The sequence below is a fragment of the Trichosurus vulpecula genome, chromosome 9 (assembly GCF_011100635.1).
Source record: "Trichosurus vulpecula isolate mTriVul1 chromosome 9, mTriVul1.pri, whole genome shotgun sequence".
NCBI classification, from domain to species: domain Eukaryota; kingdom Metazoa; phylum Chordata; class Mammalia; order Diprotodontia; family Phalangeridae; genus Trichosurus; species Trichosurus vulpecula.
Genome location: NC_050581.1, coordinates 203,795,973 through 203,815,897, shown reverse-complemented (window position 1 = coordinate 203,815,897; position 19,925 = coordinate 203,795,973). Strand labels below are relative to the sequence as shown.

At 54.9% G+C, this 19,925-nt stretch overlaps 1 protein-coding gene across 1 annotated transcript in view; it reads left to right on the top strand.

Annotated features, from left to right (window-relative positions):
- CTDSPL (CTD small phosphatase like) overlaps window positions 1-19,503 on the top strand; it is a 78,942-nt gene extending 59,439 nt beyond the window's left edge. The window contains exons 5-8 of the mRNA XM_036738201.1: window positions 2,088-2,144; window positions 9,058-9,150; window positions 14,189-14,374; window positions 16,119-19,503. Of these exons, the coding sequence (XP_036594096.1) occupies window positions 2,088-2,144; window positions 9,058-9,150; window positions 14,189-14,374; window positions 16,119-16,244 (462 nt within the window). The 3' untranslated portion in view covers window positions 16,245-19,503. The remainder of the gene's footprint in view (window positions 1-2,087; window positions 2,145-9,057; window positions 9,151-14,188; window positions 14,375-16,118) is intronic.
- The last annotated feature ends 422 nt before the right edge of the window (window positions 19,504-19,925 follow it).

The following is a 19,925-nucleotide window of genomic DNA, read 5'->3' as shown; positions in this document are numbered from 1 at the left end:
AACTGCTGGTGGTTTGTAACATCTTGGCAATGTCCCCATCCTGGCGGAGTGGTTACTCACTGCACTGAGTCCTAGTGGGCCAGGGGGATTTCCCAAGCCGGATGAATGTACAATGGAAAAAAAGGATCTGATTAGAGCCATCACAGTTACTGGCCATGTAGGAATGGTGGAGGGTCTGAGTTGGGACCCTCCCCCAAGTCATTAACATCCCCAGATGCCCAGAGGCTGATGAGCCCCGATGGCCAGCCCCAATGAGATGAGCCTGGATACACAGTAGGGCAAGCCAGGCTGACGGTGCCAGGCCACTCCCCACTCCTGCCCTGGGCTGGCCCCATGTAACTGCCCCAAATACAGAGGGGCTCTCTGCAGGCCCCCCAGTGACTGACTGGGCTTCCAAAGACTGAAGAGCCCACATTCATCTTCACACATGAGCACCCCTCATCCCTTCACCCCTACCAACCCAATCTCCTCTGTCTGAGAGAGCACAGAATTACCAGGGCATTGCTTGAAAATTGTCCTTGCCCGAGTGGGGGTGGGAAGGGGGGAGGGGTGTGTTATTTGTGAACTTTTGTCTACCTTTTACACTCTCCAAATACTCTTCACCCTTGTGCCCACAACTTCCTAGGCAGCCCACAGCCTCTGGAATTCAGTAAAGCATTTGTCACTCAAAGTCAGTCATCAAACATTTACATCTTGAGCACCTACTCTGTGCAGGACACTGTTTAATGAAGGAACAGGAAAGGACACAAATAATTGGGATATGGGGGGAGGGGGGAGTGAGAGAGAGAAAGGAGGAGAGGAGGAGGAGGAAGAAAAAGAGGGAGAGAGAAAGAGACAGAGAAGGATGGAGGGAGGGAGAGAGAGAGGAGGAGGAGAGGGAGGGAGGAAGGGAGAGAGAAGGAGAGAGAGAGAGAAGAAAAAGAGGGAGAGAGACAGAAGGATGGAGGGAGGAAGAGAGAGAGAAAGGAGGAGAGAGGAGAAAGAGACAGGATGGAGGGAGGAAGGGAGAGAAAGGAAGAGAGAAGGAGAGAAAGAGGGAGGGGGGAAGGGAGAGAATGGAGGAGAGAGGAGAAAGGGAGGAAGAGAGAGAGAGACAGAGAAGGAGGGAAGGAGAGGAGAAGTGGGAGAGATAGAGGAGAGTTCCAGCTCAGGAAGTGGACACTGGGGTGGGGGATGTGGAGAGGTGGCCTCCTTGAGGCCAGGCATGATGCCCCAAGGCCCCTAAGTAGGGCATGTGCCTGAGCTTTCTTGCCTTCCTGTTAGCTCTGAGGTGAGATCTAGAAGGTTCTGGAGGTGAGAGGCTTCATCTTGGACTTATCTCCCTCAGGCACCCAGAACTGAGTTCTACCACTCAGGATTATTCATCTCTTGTTTTTCCCTTGGACTCAGTGTGTGGGGCCATCCATGCTTTTGGTTTGTTCCCTCATGGCCAGAGGGGCCAGGATAGCTAGGCTGCCCCACCCAGGGCTGGAGGAGAAAGCTCCCCGCTCTGAAGGAGGTCTTGAGTTGTCTTTGTCTACACCTGTTCCAAAGAGCTGAACCAATCCACAGCCCACTTCTGCAGCAACTTAGGGTGCTACCGACACAGCCGGCTTCTGAGGGTACATCCCTAGGGGAGACTTAAATCTCCTCTGAAGAATGGGGAAAGGCATCCTTGGAGGCCAGGAAGATCTGGGGCCAAGTGTCACCTCTGGTGTGTCCTGACTGTGGAACCCTGAACCAGTCATTCATTGAGCAATTCCCTGGCAGCTGCCAAATCCCAGAAGGAGGAGAACCTTCTGACCTGGGTCAGTAGAGGAAAAGCCTTCCCCCATGACAGTCACAGGTTATAGGGTTAAAGCTGAGTCCAGTTTCACTGATAAAATATCTCCTGTGAGCAAGTGGGTGACATCCCTGCCCCCCAGAGTAAGAAAAGGATTAGCAAAATTGTTGAGTGAAATCTCAGGAAAGCCCCCCCGTGGGTGGAGTCTCTCTCCCGCCTCTAGAGGCAGGTAGCCATTCTCTTCTAGGGACGCCCTGCCCCATTGTGCACACGTTCCTGGCTCTGGGCCCTTGGGAAACACTGATCTTTCTTTCATTCTCTCCAGCCTATCAGTAATGCTGATTTTATTGTTCCGGTTGAAATCGATGGAACCATACATCAAGTAAGTACCCCTGCTGGGCAGCCACCCTGATGCGACTCATAGAATTTGATGCCTATGGAATGTGGTTGCCCAAGCCCTCGCCGCCACCCCCAGGGACCCTTGGCAGTGCCTTCTCCTTTGGCCTGCTGGCCCCGGGCTTCATCTGCTTGGTGTCCCCGTGCGTGGCTAGCTACCTGCCTCTCCTTCCCTCCCTGACCTAGCCCCGTCCTCGGGACTGGACAGAACCCCAACCCAGCCTTGCAGAAAAGCAGCCTGGCACTTTGAAGAGTTGGAACCATCCTGGAAGAAGTCACAGGATGGCATCCTCCATACGCTTGCGCCCACAGACAGCTAGGCCTCACCCTTCCTCAGGAACCCCCAGCTCCTACCCAGCTCAGGGCCTTCAGGCCTCTAATCAGCGAGCCTGCTCTGGGTAAACACTGCGTCTCAGTTCTTCCCCAGCCCTTGACAGAGGTTCCCCTTTCTAAAAAGTCTCCCCCTTTCCCTGCCCTTCCGACGGCCCAGCCCTCTCTGGGCTTCAGCCTTCCTAGGCTTCTCTATCCTCATTGCTCTCACACGTTCGCTCTGTGCTCATTCCAGGCTGGCCAGCTCTGCCCTTGTTCGGAAGTAATCCTGCCCCATCTAGAGACGCTCCTCTCTGCAGGAGCCTCCTCCCCACCCCCACCCAGACCCCCCGGGCTAAGTTACAACCGGCAGCTTCCCTGCCCGTCCTCTCCCCAGGTTCCTATTTCCAGGGCCCAGTGTCTTGTCAAAGGTCAGTGGCATCTTTCCTTCTCACTACCATACTCACTCAGACCCCTGGCCTGCCACCCTGCTGTCTGTAGGCAGCAGCTTCCTCAGCTCCAGGGGCCACAGGAAGGGACAGAGACATAGAATTGCTTGGCCTAACCTGGACCCATAAGCCTTGTCGGACCCCTCCCCTCCAGCAAGGACCCCATGAGACCTGTTGGGCCTCGTTCAGCTTGGTCTGAACTGAGCTTCAGAAAACTGGACAGAGTTAAATAGGGCTGAGGGGAGCCTCCCTGCTGCTTTAAAAAAAAAATCACACGACTCATTTTTTTTAACCTGGTTTTAATAGACCTTTCTTTGGCCTTTTTAACTTCTTAATGACTGGGAGCTGGCTAGGTTTTAGGCCCTGAGCAATGCAGTGGAGACAGTGCTGGGTCTGGAGCCAGAAGTCCTGAGTTCAAATGTGGCCTCAGACACCAGCTGTGTGATCTTGGACAAGTCATTCAACTTGGCTTTGCCTCAGTTTCCTCACCTGTAAAATGGGTGTGATCACAGCACCCAGTGTTGTAAGGATCAAATGAGAATATTGGTAAAGCATTTAGCACAGTGTCTGGCACACAGTAGGCATTCAATAAATGCGCGCTATTGGTATGTCTGAGAACTCAAGCTCCCCTTCTAGGCAGGGGAGCCTGGGCAGAGACCCTTACCTACCCTGAGCTGGAGGTCCATCCTCTCTGTGGGCCGTAGGGGTATTGAGGCTCGCGGTGAGTGGGTGCTCCTGGTGCTGTTTCTGCATGCCTCTTTCAGTGTGGGGCCTGCACCTTCCTGGGGGGCTGGGGGGCTGCTGCAAGGAGCCTGCAAAGGCCCATGGAGAAGCCATGGGCTCCCCTGCTCTCTGTCGGACCCCTCGTTAAACAGCGTTCGTCTCCATCGGCAGTTTTGGAAGGGACCTTGCCAGCCCACCTGGCTGCGTTTCTACTGAGGGCAGCAAACCTGGGTCATGTGAGTGGGGAGACAAGGACTCACAACTGGGAAAGCACAGAAAATCAAGGAAATCTTCCTGTAGGAGGTGGCTCCTCTCTCAGTCCTGAGAGGCAGAGGTAATGAGGGAGCGCCTTTCAGGGAAGGGAGCTGGCTGGTACTGAGGCCCCTACAGAGAGGGCTGGAGGCTGAATTCTGCGCAAGGAATGCACGCTCTCTGTAGTAGATTATAACTGGTAGAGGACAGAAAGGGATGGGCGCAAAGGGGCCCAGAGGACATTGAGGAGGCTCATGGTTACCTGGCAAGGGCCCGTCTGGGGTGGTGGGTGGGAGGATGGTGGCCGAGCTGAGGCCAGGGATACCTGGGAGCGGCCTTGCACCTCAGGGCTGGGTGACAGTGACGGATTTCAGTAGCATCAGTGCTTGGAGCCAACCACTGCCATGGTGGGCTTGGCCTCTCATTGGAGCCTTGAGACACATGCAATAGTCTTTTAAACTATCCAGTGGGTAGGAGACTCTGTGTGTGTGTGTGTGTGGATGAGTTTGTGTGCGTGCGCACATGCGTGTGTGAGGATGAGTGTGTGTGCATCCTCGTTAGCCTCCAGACCTCTCAGCAGCCTCTGTCTAGGCCGTGGCCATCCGTCCTCTTATATCTGTGTTCCTTCTTTGCCTTTTCTAAGCTCTTAGAAACGTTCTCTTGTTTGGACTTGGCCAGAGCCCTTTGAGGGCAGCTGGCCAGCTCCATTTTACAGATGAAGAAACTAAGGGTGAGAGAATGGGTGACTGGCCAGTGCTTGCAGTGAGGATTGGGGCCTTTCAGGCAGGAGATGTTGGAATGGATCCTTGGGGCGCGCCCAGGACTGGATCCGTCGATCAGCAGACATTCATTACGTGTTGCCTGGGTGTCCAGCCCTATGTTAAGCAGACTATATGAAGAAGGCCTGCCCTTCCCAGAGCATAACCAGGGAGACAACATGCATGTGCTTTGTAGCATGCAGAGAATAATGGGGGAAGGACCAAGAAGGCCTCCATCAGTGTGGGAGGTGGGGAGGCCTGGTCCCTGGACCCCTCCTCCAAGAGCTGAAGGAGCAGGGAGAAAGAGGTAGGGTTCTGTCCTTAGGTGCAGGGTCAGAGGAGAAAGGGGAGAGGAAGAGGCTTGAGGCCAGCAAAGAGCGTTCTTGGTGAAAACTTCTTAGGAGGAAGTCGGGAGCTTTGGCCAACATGGAGGACTATCCCTACCCCCACCTTAGAGTTGCTGGCACGATTTCATCTTGGAGGAGCAACTGAGGCCCCACTAACTCTGTTCTTTTCTCACTTGTCTGGCAAAACATAACCCAGGCTCACCAGAAATCTGCTTTGGTGCTTCGGTCTTGCTTTCTCCCTCCTGTAGAGCTTGGAGAAGTTTGAGAAATGGGAGGGAATCCATGATTTTATCTTAGAATTCAAATCTTGAAAAGCCTTTTGTGAGCCAGACCCCCCCAGGAAAGGCAGTGTCCATTTCACTTGTACGTTCTCAATCTCCAAGCTGTCCATGGGGTTAAGAATTGGAAAGCCTAGACAAAGGCCTCCCCGACAGGTGTCAGCCAGCCAGCCCATCCTTTGGCCTGTGCTCTCAGCAGTCAGGATTATGGGTGGCTTGTCACGCTGTGATACCGGGCCCCAGTCAGCTACCCCTCATGCACTGTCCAGCTGAGGCCAAATGGAGATGTTACCTAGAGGGCTGTTTGGGAGCCCTGCCAGGGAACTGGAGGAAATAAATCATCAGGCAGTCATGGTGGCCTCCATGGGCCCTGCCAGCTCCACCCGTTCACACCGTAGGTAGGTGCTTCCCGTCCCTGAGATGAACTGCAGACACGCATTGTGCTCCTATGTTAGATGGATGGTGAGCGCCCTCTCCCTGGAGGTCTTTGGGGAGGGGCTGCGTGAGCTCTCATCAGGGATGCTCTGGGGGACACTCTTGTCCAGCTTAGAGCTGGAGGACCAGTTGGCTCCCATGTTGCCCTCCAGCCCCCTGATGAGGGGCTGGTGCAGGTCTGGACAGTCAGTGGCTGTGTCTCCTCATGCCCAGCCTTTGTGCTGACTTGGCTAAGATGGTCTTGTTAACGTGTACTGCCCACGCTCATTCAGATCATCCAAAATGCCCGGGTGTGCGTGCAGAAAAAAACTGCATGGCGCATTGGCAGCAAGAGAACTCATGCAAGAAGCTGCTGGTTTCTTGTCTGCTTTTCTCACTCAAGATGGTTCTTTTCTTACACTTGAGCCCAAGCCCTCCCTAGGTGTCCTGGGGAAGCTGGGACTTCTCATGCCAGGTGGTGACTACCACCCTTCATACCTCTCCTTCCATCAGCTTAGGCCAGAATCCCATACCCAGATCATCATTTAGGGCTCTGAATGCAGTAGCTACCCGGTTAAGGATGGGGAGGCCAGGCTTCTCCTGGCCTCAAACCTAGACAGAAAGCTGAGCACCAGAAAGAACAGAGTCTTGGGTTCCATGAGAGCCCTCTGCCTGCCACTGAATGGGTCCTAGCAAGTTGGGCCATTGGGTTTTCAGCAGCAGCCACTCTGAGGGAGGTTGGGGCTACAGGGGAGATAGATGGTCACCATCAGAGCCGGCCAGCGGTCACATCAAGAAGGGAGACAGAGGCTTTAGCTTGAGGCGGGCCCCAGAGTTAAAGAACATTGTTGGGGTGCTTTTTTTATCTTCATCATCCCCAGAGGCACCAAGGAAAGGCCAGATTGTGGTTAGGATCCGAGGAAAGAAAGGGCTTTGCAACATGCCCACACGTTCAGTTAACTGGAAAATTCACTTATGAGGAGCCCCTAACGATTCTGCGGCACTGAACTGAGAATCAGAGACAGCCAACTAGAAGCTTGCGTTCCGCCGCACAGCCAGACTCGGTTTCCAAAAAGCACTCGTGAATGTGCAGTATACTCTAAGAGGGAGCCTGGCGCCGTCGTTTCTGGGGGAGGGGGGGGCGGAGAATGTGCTGACAGGTCAGCGGCCCTGCCCATTAGTGCTCTCGCTCACACTGGGCACCGGTAAGAGTAGGGGTGCAGCCTAGGCTTGGTGCAGCCGGGGCTTTTTTAGAAATAGAAACCCGAGAGGGTGCAAGCGTCTTGGAATGCAGAAATCGAATGCAGAAATCCCGGCCTCCGGGGAGTTAAGCCTCGACGTTGACAAAGCCACGGGAGCCGTCCTCCTGGAAAAGGCTGTGACCTGGTTCAAGTAATCCAGGATAGGCTGGGCCCATTCTCATTGGCCTATTCTTGGTTACTTGCACTCGGGCACGGCCACACTAAGCGGCACCAGCAGCGGGAGCCCTAGACGGCAGCATCTCGGCACGTGCTAAAGGATGGACGGCCGGCCAGCGCGGAGGAGCAGAAGCTGCCTGTTGTGGGTGGCCCGGCTCGTCCGTCGGAGCCGTGCTGTGGAAACCGCGATTTCAAAACGAGTGTATTCAGAACGCGATCTGTACTTGTCAAACTACAAGGAGGAGCCCTGTGGCAGAGAATGGGTGGGAGCACCCTGGGGTGAGCAGAGGGGCTGGGAGGCTGGGCCGTGAGCACAGAGGGTGAGAGAGGAAGATGAGGGCTCACTCGTGCCATGTTTCCCTGCCTTCTGCCCGCTCCCCAGAGTCGTCTGGTCTCTGGGCTCCTGGCCCCGGTGGTATCCGCGCCCCACCCTGCCCCCAGCAGGCCTCAGAGCCCTCTTGGATGGCGACCCGGATCCCTCTCAGCACGCTGCTTCATCCTTCGATTTTCGTTTTCCCACTTTGAAAAGGACTAAAGGACCAAAATTCAACTTCTCATTTCAGCAAATCCTGGCATTTGGGGGGGGTTTTGGCTTTGGTTTTTTGCTTTGGTGAAGTTTTTTCCTGTTTTCAATAAGAGTTCTTCCCTGCCTTGCTCTTTCCCTTTAGCTGAGGTTGCCCTCCTCTACCCGAGTTCATGTAGGTACCAGGTATGACTCCCCGAGATGGCCCCACACCCAGCCTTGCTCTGGAAGCAGCCCAGGCAGGAAATAGGTCGGGAAGGGCAGGACAGCTGAGGGTGTAGCACCTGGGAGAGATGGGCAGGCGAGCAGGGCCTGGGGGCAGATGCAGGGGCTCCAGGGCCATATCAGGGCCCCAGAGGTAGGACCTGGGGGGACAAATACCAGAGCTCTATCCCAGCACCGGAAGGGTGGGAAGGGTGAGGGTGTGGTGCCCAGGGAGATGGGAGCAGGGCCTGGGGGCAGACACAGGAGTGCTATCGCCCCAACAGTGACTCCTTCCTTACTTGGGATGCAGGGCAGTGACACCGGGGGTGGGGGCAGCCTGGGGTATCATGCAGACAGAGCCTCAGATTGGGAGCCAAAGGACTCAGGTTTAAATCCTGGTTCTACTTAATCACTGTGATCTCGGTCAAAACACCTTTCTGGTCCTTGGTTCCCTTTCCTCTATGACCTCAGTGGTCTTCTACAGCTCCTGAAACAGCAGCACTAAAATTATTCAATATCCAGATCTCCAGTGGATTGAGGAGCTCCCTCCAACGGTGCCGATTGCAAACCCTCCTTGCCCACCTGTGCCGTGGGACCATTGTCCACATTCTCCACAAAGATTCCTGGCACAAAAATGTGAAATGCAAAAATGCTTGGAGCTTCTTGGCCTTTGGAACTTCCAATTCCATTGTATGAATTGGGGATTTGGGGGAAAGCTTGAGCCGGGGCCAGGGTGGAGGCCAGGGGGAGGCTGCGGGGGGCAGCTTCCTCTAAGCATCAGGAGCCATAAAAGCCTCGATAATTGTGTGGCCAGCCCTTGTCCTTCCATCCTGCTGTCTTTGAGCTCTGGTGACTGGGGATAGTATCACCTACAGTAGCCCCAGCGCTTGGCACGCAGAGCCACCATCGGCTGATTGGTTTCTGTTGCTGCCTGTACCCCAGAACTCAGGGAAAGGGGCCTTTACCTTTCACCAGAATAGTGAGGGTGGCCCCAAGGGAAATGAGCCAAGGTCTTTTTCAAGCCCTGGGTAGGGGGATGGCATGGTCCCTTCCTCCAGGAAAGCTCTTCCGGTACAGAGCTGGATGCCCCTGCCCACCCCAGCCCCAAGGAGCCTGGAATTATTCCTTCTGCGCTGCCCCAGCAGGCCTTGCCACCTCAACCATGCCCTGGTGCTCAGCCTCCCCAAGCAGTCACTGTCAGTAAACAGCCCTGTCTTTTTCCAGGTCTACGTCTTGAAACGACCACATGTGGACGAATTTCTTCAAAGGATGGGGCAGCTCTTCGAGTGTGTGCTTTTCACAGCCAGCCTGGCGAAGGTTTGTCCTGAGGGGGCGGGGCGGGGGCATCCCAGAGGAGGGCACTGCACCTGTCCAGGGTGACTGTCTTATTCCTTCCTTCTCCCCTTCCCTCCCTCCTTCCTTTCCTTCTCTTCCCTTCCTTCCTTCCCTTTCTTCTTCCCTCCCTCCTTCCTTCCTTCTTTCCCTCTCTACCTTCTTCCATCCCTCTCTCCTTCTCTCCATCCCTTCTTCCCTTCCTTCCTTCCCTCTCTCCCTCCCTACTTCCCTCCTTCCTTCCTTCCCTCTTTCCCTTTGTCCCTCCCTCCCTCCTTCCTTCCTTCCTTCTCTCCCTCCCTCCTTCCTTCTTTCCCTCTCTCCCTTCCTCCATCTCTCTCTCTTTCCCTCCCTTCCTTCTTCCTTCTCTTCTTCCTTCTCTCTCTCCCTCTCTTCCCTCCACTGTCTGACAAGGGTTTCTCTGTCTCTGTGTGGCTAGGGGGTTTCCATGGGGACCAGATACCAGCCCATCTGGGTTCGGCTTACAATAGAGCCTCTGTTTATGCAGCGGGGCTCAGGATACCACAGTGAGAGGTTTGTGGTTGCCATGGTTATAGGCGACAGCAAATGAAGGAGGCCCAAAGTTCTGGGCCATAGGGCGAGCTGTAGAGCATGGGACACCTGGGCGCTAATGCCGTGCAGCCAGGGGCAATGACCCTAGAACTGTCCTCAGTGGAACCCACGTATCTGTGTGCAGCCACCTGCCCTTGGGAGCTGCCGGCTCCCACCCCGAGGGAGTGTCCTGGCATTGGCAGCTCTGGGGTGAGGGAGGGGCCCTTAGGATCAGGACCAGCTTTTTTTGCTGACATCATCAAGTTCACGTGTCAGGGCACTGGGCTGAGTGCAGCCCTCCATCCGACCAAAGGTGACTGTGTGAGTACTCCCACAGCTGACCCAGAAAAACAGCCTAAAGAGAAGGTGAAGGGCCAGCCTTGGAGCTCAGCAGGGCTGGTCTGCAGGGGAGGAACTTGAAGCCAGAGCCCCCTGAGCTAGGGTCTTGCTGGGGCTCAGCCTTCAAGAACGCAGGCCACCACGAGATGAGAGCCGGCCACTCTCTCTCCCCTCCCAGAGCTTGCAGTCTGCTGTGGGGGGTTCAACATGGACTCACATGAAGACAGTACTAGGGGGTGAGGGCAGAGAACAAGACCCCGGCCCAAATCACAGCTGGGCCTCATGGCCCTGGCCCAGGGCTTTGAGTGTGATGGGGCGCACCTCATCCCACGGCTACTGCTTGGGACCAAGCCAGAGAGCTAGGCCCTGGGTGAGGGACCCGATCACCAGATTTGCTGACCGTTTAGCTCTGGCCCCTCCTACAACTCCCTCTTCCATCACAGGATTCCAGGGCCCTGTCAGCTCGCTCTTCTTTGTCTTGTGGCTGGCACACCCCCAGCCCCCACTGCCATTCATTGCCCTTCCATCTGTCTCCAGTTGGGCTCTGTCTGTACCCACGCCCTCCCCTCCTTTGCTCCAGCCTTTAGGAGCCATCATCTAATTCCCCTTCACGCTTCCTCTCCCTCAGCTTTCTAGGACTCAAGGAGACATGGCTTGTCATGAGATGCTTCAGCCCTGATGGCCTTCTCTAGTGCTGGTAGCTCCTCTCATGCCCCAACATGCTGGCCAGCAATTAGGGCTTCCTTAGTGATGCCCAGGACCTCACACAGTCACCCGCTGACCCCCAACAAGGCCAGGACCCAGTTTGGAGGTGTCCTGGCTCCCCCCCACCTTCTGCAGCCCTGGTCACTCCTGAAGTCACACTGTCACCCATCACTGCACTGCCATCCTGGTCTAGAGCTCTGAAATCCCAGGGCCTCCTTCCCGTGCAGCCTCACAGTAGACTCAGCCCAGTGGCACCCTGCCTTTGGTCCTTCCGTCACTGACACCCCTCCACCATGCTGCTGACATGGCGGGGCCCAGGATGGATTCACACGGGCCCTTTCCTTTTTCTCTGTCTGCTCCTTCCTGCTGCTTACAAACATGACTCTGCTGTCCCCTCAAGTGCCCCCTTCCCTCTGTCCTCCTCACCGCCAAACTCCTAGAAAAAGGGGTCTCTGCCAGGTCACCCCAGGGCTCTTTGCAGCCTGGCTCCCAGTGCTGCCTGGACAGCTACCCACGAGCAGACCCCCAAAGGAGGCTGGTGGGTGAAGGGGAGACTGTTACCATTTGTAGCTGGCACTTTGCTGGTGCCCCTGAGCTCCCAGAACCTTGTTCAGCAGGTTGGTATCTCCACCCAGAGCTCCTGCTGGTCTCCTCGGTGCATCCCCATCACTTTGCTGAGACCGCCATGCCCAAGGCCACCCCCCAGTCTCTTTCCCACTATTCTCAGTGACCTTTCCTTGGGCCTTGACCTGCCGGGGCGGGGGGAAGATCCCTGCTGACCATCCCCTCCCCCCTCCAGGGTCATCTCTCGACTCTTCCTGGCTGACCCTTCTGAATTCTCCTTCACTATCCGCCCTCCACTGACCTCTGTCATCATCATCATGGGCTCCTCCCACCACCCTTTACAAAGTCCTCCTGTTCCTTTCTGTGCATGGTCTGTCCCCAGGTGATCTTCTCAGCTCCTGTGGGCTCGATAATCCCCTTGGGCATGGCGCCACCACCTAGATGTCCTGGATGCCTGTCCAACTCGGCATCCAAAGCAGAATCCATCTTTCCCCTCCTTCTGACTTACTGACTTCTGTAGGAGGGATCTTAAGTGATGTGTCAGCCAGCTGCCTCCCTGGGTCACCCGGGTAGTCCAGACAGAGACAGGCCTTGCACCCCAGTCTGACTCCCAGGCTCGTGCCAGAAGCAGGCAGCTCAGTCTTGAAGTCAGTCTGGGCTCCTCATTCGTCTGTCCCTCATCACCTCTCACACGGCCTCCCGGTGAGTGGCCGTCCTGCCGACAGCTCTTCCCATGATGCTGATGGGCCTTTGCTCCTGTGCCCTCCCACAGGCTCGGAATGTGTTCCCTTCTCCCCTCCTGCTTCTCAGAATAAAGATCTTCAGTCAGTCAGCCAGCCAGCATTTATTAAGTGCCCACAGTGTACCATGGGTTCTGCTAGGCCTGGAGTGCCTGCCCTTGGGGAGTTTCCCTTCTGCATGTTTGTAAATGGGCTGGCTTTCCCTTAGCCCCGGGCTCTTTCCATCCCCAATGTGTTCTTTACTTCTCTGGACAAAAGGACTAACCCCCTCATTGGCAGCATCCTCAGCGCTGGGCCCAGCAGAAATGCGCAGAGAGGCTGTGATGTGGCAGAGCCCCAGGCATGGTATGAGCCATGGCTACACTTACAGGGAGCCCGAAGGGGTCTCTGGCCTTCCACGCGCAGCCCCATAATGGGAGCCAGGCCAGTGGGGGTGGAGGGGGTGGGAGCAGGGCTTACCTGGGCCCTCCCTGGGAGGCTGCTGAGCTCCTCTACCCGCTCTGGGCAGCAGGGGGTGGCCCTCCGCCCAAGAGGGAAGAGCCTGAAATTCCTTCCCTTGTTTAGGCAGCTTTTCCCAGGCCAGCCACCCACAGCTGCTTCTGTTATCTGCTCCCCCTTCTGGCACAGCTGATGTGAGTGTGTCATGGCCCAGCCAAGCATCCTCACATACATGGACTAGACCTGTCAGAGCCATGGGGGGGGCAAGGGGAGGGAAGGGCCTGTGCTGTTCTGGGCCCTGCAAGGGACCACTCGCTTTGGGACAGGAGACTGTGTACAGCAGTGCCGGCCCCTCCTCGTTAAGCTGGCTAGTCTCTGGCCTCTCCTGGGTTTTAATGGGCCTGGGCCTGCTGCTTTTTCTGTATTCAGATTGGAAAAGAGACTTGGGAAGGTCCAGTTTTTCCTAGAGCATCCTCTAAAAGGTGAATGTTAATGAGGTTGGTCCAGCCTAGCCCTCCCACAACCTCTCTGTGCTTTGAGCCTGAAGACTTGGCATTGTCTTGGCTGGGAGCCTCTCCCATGTGCCAGACCCTGTGCTAGGCACTGATGAGAGAGGAGGGGACCTCACCTGCAGGCACCCATTGTCCCTGCCTGTCCCTCCATCTGTCTTGTTCACACCAGCAGCTGAGATGAGACCCTTCCGGGTGTAGCCATCCCCTCCCCAGCTGATGTGAGTCTGGTAAGCCATCCTTCCTGGGGGTGAGGGTTCATCAGCTTGATTGGTCACTCTGTGGGCAGCAGGCATCAGTGTCTGGCACTCTGGGGCCTGCCACAGGCTTTCCTTCAGGCCTGGAGCCTCTGAAGTCGGGTTAGCTCTTCTCTTGGAAATGTGTGTGGTCATTTGTTCAGGCCCAGGATCAGGCTGGGAAGCGGCAGGGTGGGCTCATTCTGTCGGGGCTCTTGCTCTGGCTTGAACTGAGGGCTCAGCAGCTGATTCCAGCCTGTTAGGGACAGGCAGAGACTCTTACCTGAGTCCCCATCCTTCCTGGACCTCTCACGCAGCCTGCCTCCCTCCCCAGGGGCTTCATTCCAGCCTCTTATGCAGACTTGGCAGACCCCCTCTCCCCAGCACTACCACTTCCACACTCCACGGGGTGACTATTCACCAATCTGATGGACTCCATTTACAGGCTGGTGTTAGAGGGGAACAGGAGGGAGACCCCACTGGGGCTCTGGCTCCATCCTGTGTCATTCCTTGGCCCCTGGCCCACCTGGCCTGTACAAGGACAGAGATCAGGTGAAGCTCGTACAGTGCCACATCGATGGCCTCCAGGTGGCCCTTGCAGAGGCTGGGAAATGGGAATTCTCTTAGATCAGCTCAAGATAGATAGAGACATGGATGGATGGGCATATAAATATACATTTGATACATGTAGGTCTAGGAAAATTGAGCAGCCTAGCTCAGCTCCTGCTCTGGGAATAGCTCGCCTGCTGGGACAAGAAGGGAGTCCTTGGAGAGATGGTAGAGTGGATACCTGCATGGCCTCCTGTGATACTCTTAGTCTGTCGCTCTCTTAGGAACACTGTGTTCTGCCCCTCGCTGTTGGCCAGCCCACGTGCCAGGGCTCCGGCCACATGGGTTCTCTGGATCGCCCATTCCTTCATTCCTTTTTTTGTTTCTAAAGTACGCAGACCCTGTGGCTGACTTGCTGGACCGCTGGGGTGTGTTCCGGGCAAGGCTCTTCAGAGAGTCCTGTGTTTTCCACCGAGGAAACTACGTGAAGGACCTCAGCCAGCTGGGGCGGGAGCTGAGCAAAGTCATTATCATTGATAATTCTCCAGCCTCTTACATCTTCCACCCAGAGAACGCAGTAAGTGCTTCCTAAGGACAGTAATCCACAGACCACGTCTGAGGGCTGTGCTGAGCCCTCTAGTGGGCACGGTTTGGGGGCCGCTCCAGCCAATATTAAAGCGGATTTCCTTTCCTGAGGGTGGCAGCAGCCCCTTGGGCCTTGCCTATGCCCGGTCTTGGCCATAGGCTCTGCATATCAAGAAGGGAGCCCCTGCTGTGGCCAGAGAGGTTCAGCCCATGGGGTTACACAGATCTCGGGAGCCCCCAGAGAGGCCCCTCTTTCTCCTCCCCATTGCCTCCAGCTGACCCTGCATGCCAGCCTCCAAGGCCAGGCCCAGGGAAGGCAGCTGTACAAATGCCAAGATCCCCATATGATGGTGGAGTAAACTGAGGCTCACAGGCAAGGGCCTTGCCATGGTGGTTACAGAGGAAGTGCAAAAGCTGGACATCAAACCTGGGTGTCCTTGCTCGAGGTGGTTTATCCTTCCTGCCTTGCCCACTGCCTCCCTCCCTGCTCCCTGCTTGGAGGGCTGGAGATTGGGCCAGGGAGCTGCAGGGAAGTGGGAGAATTAGTAACCACCAACTTGGCCCCTTCTGCTCCACTTTATAAGGCCTGTCCAAGGTCACAGAGGCCTGCTGAGCTCCTGGCTCCCCAGGAGCCAATCTGTCTAGGGAGTCCCTGAGAGGCCTGGACCATCTCAGAAACAGGAAGTATCCTAGATTAAGGGACTCCCCCCCACCCCGCTCCCCCAGGCCAACCTGGGGCTGAACGTGGCAGACCTCCCCTGTGCCCAGCAGTGCTCCACAGGCATGAGTGGAGTCACCAGCTCACACTGGAGGAAAGGTTTTTTCCTGACCCAGCTCTGGTCTAAATCTGGCTGAGAGTGTCATGGTGAGGGATGTATCTGTATGAGGCAAGTCAGCCCTTACAGCTCCAAAACCATTTCTGAAAGTTAAGAGGGGGCAGCACTTCCTCTGGCCCCTGCTCTAGGTCTGTGCCATCCTGCCCCTGGAGGATGAAGTCACACACCAAGAGCACCAGGTGGGATTCTGGCTCCTTCCTGTACCCCTAAGCTTTTCCAGGAACCAGACTACAGCCCCTGGACGCCTGGAGGCCTGCCTCTGCTCGGTGGCTCTGTCCCCATACCCCTGACCGGGCCTTCTACCACTGGAAGAGTGGTTACTTGGAATGAGGCATGGCTTTAGTTTTCTCGTTTTTACCACTAACTTTCTGATGCCCAGGAGCACCCTGAGGTGCTAATAAAACATCAAATCGGAAAGAGGAGCTTTGTACTTGGTGTTTAAAGAAGTAAAACTCTTCTGTCTGATGGGCCCCTCCCCATCATCATGGGGGCAAAGCAGCTCCCCCAGAGGAAAGGCGTGGGGGTGGGTAGGGGGTCCAGGAGGATAAAGGCTGGGCCCTGAGGTGGGATTGAGGCCCAGGGCTTCCTGATTCCATTTCCCCAGCACCCATCCGCTCCTCTCAAGGGCAACAGCATTGGCAGAGTCACTGGTTGCCATGGTCGGGCTACCCACCTATCAAAACAGAAGACACCGGGGTATGTCAGCAAAGCAGATTACTCCGCAACGGTCCCCTTAGAGTCACAGATTAGAGCAAAGGGGCCTTGGACGCCCCTGAGCCCAGCCGCTTGGTAGCAAGGTGGGGATGCAGCCAGAGCACATGGCTGAGCCAGGCTTGGTGGAAATGGCCATCCCGTGGCCCCAGGCAGCCAGTGACCCCCCTGTTGCACACTCTGTTCCAGGTCCCCGTGCAGTCCTGGTTCGACGACATGGGTGACACCGAGCTGCTGGACCTGATCCCCTTCTTCGAAGGACTGAGTCGTGAGGAAGACGTCTACGGCATGCTTCAGAAGTTCTGCCACAGGTAGCCTTGGTCTCATCCCTCCTTCCACCCTGGCTGTGGCTGAAACCGCATCCAGGCTCTGACCATCTCCACCGGCCACCCTCGGACATGGATGCTGGGAGGAGGCAGCTTCTTCCAGACCTGGAAGCAGGGGTCACGTACATCTGTACTTCTCGCCCTGGGGCCTCAGACACCAAGGACAGCAAGGGGAGGCCTGGCTCACCCTGCCACGATTCCTGTCTGTCTCCTAGAGTATGGTCGATCATGCCTCTTTTTAAAAAGGAAAAGAAAATCACTATTTTCAAAGGAACTCTTTTCATGAATTTCATAAATAGAAACACGTTTTACTGGATCGCTTTTTCTTAAAACATACCAAAAAAAGGAATGAATCTGGATGTGTTTCAACGGTTGAACCCTCCTCCTGACTGTCCTTCCTACAATGCCCACATTCAGACCTTCTCCCTCTTGTTCCTGCTCAGAGCAGTTGAACTGACTCTGAGTTTCTTTCCTACTGAATGAAGTGCCTTTGGAATGTTATTTTGAGATAAAAGTTAATTTTTGTATACTGCATATTTCCAGACATCTTTTAATCTTTTATTGTCTAACTGCTTTAAAAAAGAGAGAGAGTTTTATAGAGCACTGTAATATATGATAACTAAACAAATGGAGCGAAAGGGCCCTCTGCCCCGGGTCGGAATCCGCTTCGATGGCTCCTGACACGCTTCCATGTCGGGCTCCAGATCTTGGAATCTTTGGGTGTTTCCTGCGGTTCCATGTTTGTCCTCATTGTCTCCATCCATCCTGACAGCTTGGAGGGTGTCTGCGTGTGTGTGGCCTCAGCACTCTAGCAAACGCTTCATGTCATGGAGGCTTTTGGTTGGTGGTTTTTTAAGTGGTCACAGATCGGTCTTTTATCCCTCTCCCCCCAGAGTGGTGACACATCTCCTCTCCTCTCCTGCCCAGCTGCCATCCAGACATCATTTGCAATGCGATGACAAAACCCCATTCACTTTGGAGGCCAAAAACGAATCCCTAAAAGTCTTTCCTTTCAAACAGCCTGTTGGGGTGAGCTGGACGTTCCCCTCGAGCTGTTCTGGGGATTTTCTTTTCACTGCTGCTACTGTTCAGTCAGACGATGGAACCGGCCCTGGCGGCTGTGATACTGTTCTTCGCCACTGTGCCTACACCAAAAACCCACTTGCTTTGATCTGCCAATATGGGAAATCTCATCCCTGAACAGGGGGCACCCACTGGACCCGGGAGCTCTCTTGTCTCCACTTATGGGGGAAACTATAAATGACAAAAGAGAGCATCGCTGCGTGGCATCCTTTTTGTATTAGAGAGAGAATCCTCACCAGTGGGATCAGCTGGCCAACCTCGTGCCAAACAAAGGGAGAAAGAACATGCCTTGAGAAGTTCTGGAAGCTGGGCACCTCCCTCCATCAGGCCTGCTGATGGAGCAGAGGGAAGGAGAGAGCTTTCGTTCCTCAGCCAGCATTTGCAGTGAGGTCTGTAAACCTTGTTGCAGAATAAGACCATCTGGGTGGCATCACTTAAAAAAGAACCAGCCAGTCTTTTATGTAAGCATCATCCCCATGTCTCCATCAGAGAGGCTCTGATAGAGAAGATGGGCCAGGAATACCCAGGTTAGGCGCATTCTTGCTGAGCTCAAAACTGGTTTTTTGCTTTAATTTGTATTGGAATATGGAGTGATGAAACCCAACTGCCCATAAGTGTGCTCTCTCATGGCAGATGGCTGCCATGGTGGCTTTGGCCTGCAGAGCAGTCTGATGGGAGACCACCCCGGTGGGACCTGGGGCCCAGATGGCTCGCCAGAGTTTCCATTCTATGACCACGGCGGGCAGAGGCATTGTTCAATGCTCATTCATCAAACCAGTGATTGGTCGTACCCATTGCCTTAAATGTCTGTGAATGAATGTTGATCCTAAGTGTCTTTTCATGTCTCAAATCCCCACGTACACAGACATTGGACCTTCTGTTCTGACCTCCAGCAGACAGATGAATTTCAACAAGACACAACCAAATCATGTTCTTTCTCGGCATCCCTGGACAGCCTTGAAAGAGGATCAAGAGCCTTTAAAGTCACAAAGCAGAGAAGACTGGTGCCCCCCACTGCTGGGGGTGATGACCCTTCTGATAGGCTGCTTGACCCAGCTTGAGAGCTGGGTGGGGCCACCTTCTGCCACGCCTCAAGATTCCGTCTTCACTTCTGGCCCGTCAGCCAGTGTCGGACACATGGTCAAAGCGCCTACACTTTAATGAAGCAATAGCATTGGAACCTTGAGGCCAGAAAATGAGTGGAATGTTTGCTTTAAAAAGGAAAAATGGATACGGGTATTCTTAATTATTGCCATTGGTTAATTTATAGGCATTTAAAACAACAAAAGGCTAAAAATGTTTTATCTACACGTGCCATACGTCTCCCCCCATCACCAAAGCAACCCTGAGTTCAGTTTTCTGTTGAGCCCAAGGAAAAGCGCAGTTCACCCAGCCATCTGTGGTCCTTTGCCTTGTTGGGCTGCCAGGTGCCAAGCCTACGTGCCAAGTTACTGGAAATCCAAGTAAAGGTGGCCAAGCCGAGCAACAGTAAACTGAGGCCATGAGGAGAAGCTGCCCGTGCATCTCTGGAATGTCAGGGCCCCCCTGTTGCTGTTCCTCGGATCTCTGAAAGCCTGTCTTACTGCTTCAACCTCTGGTCTTCTGAACAGTGTTTTTGTTCATTAAAAAGAAGAGTCCCCTGCTCCTCTTGGCTGGTGGAAGGGTCGATCCCTTGATCACATCCTAGGGGTGCCGAGAGAGGCTGATGACATGGCCTTGTAGAGAAGAGAGCTTCGGGACCCAGCTGTGTGGTGAACAAACGTGCACAGTCTCGTCTGTTTTAAGTCACTTTCTAATCCAGTGCCAAGCTGCAGCCCCAGTAGACCCCGGGCAGAGAGCTCCTAGCCACTGATTTCCACAGTGCTGGGATGGCTGGGAGGAAGCGGCAGCTGCTCGGGCTTCTCTTGGTTAACTATGCAAACTAGGCTGTATGGTGGTTGTTGCATTTTGCCGTAAAGTTGGTGCCGTCTGCCTTTGGTCTGTTGTGCCGGGAGCCTTCTGTGCAGATCGCCATGGTCACTTGGTCACTTGTCTGGACAGGCCCGACTCTGTCTCGAGGCCTGCAGAAGCGTGCCCAGGGACTGTGAGGGCCGGGAGGAGCACTGTCACTCTGCAGGAGTGCCGGGCTTTCCTCACTGTCAAAAATAAAAGTTTTTAACAATGGATTCACCTGGTGGCTGTGAGTTGTTTCTGGCGCTCAGCTTCTCCCCCTTCCCATTCCAGGCTTGCCAAGCACCTCCTTCTCTGCTCCCTTGCTCATTTTTAGCAGGAATGGAGATATTGGGTCTTTTACTTTGCTTTTCCGATTTTTAAATGTGCTTTTACTGGTGCCCTTTGTACTCCACCTCCATTTCCTGAAGTGCCCCTCCCCAGCCCCAAGCAGCAAGCCTTCCCTTGGAGCAAGGAACATTTCTTGGCGTCAGATAGCGGAGGTAGCGTCAGGCACCCCTAGTCCACCGCCTACCTCTGCAAAGAAGGGAGGGGTGCATTTTGCGAATAGTCATTCTCCTTGAATACATTGACAGCCGCTGTTGCAGTATCGACTGGTGACTGGCAGTTGGCCCATCCAGGGTGCTCCTAAAGCTGT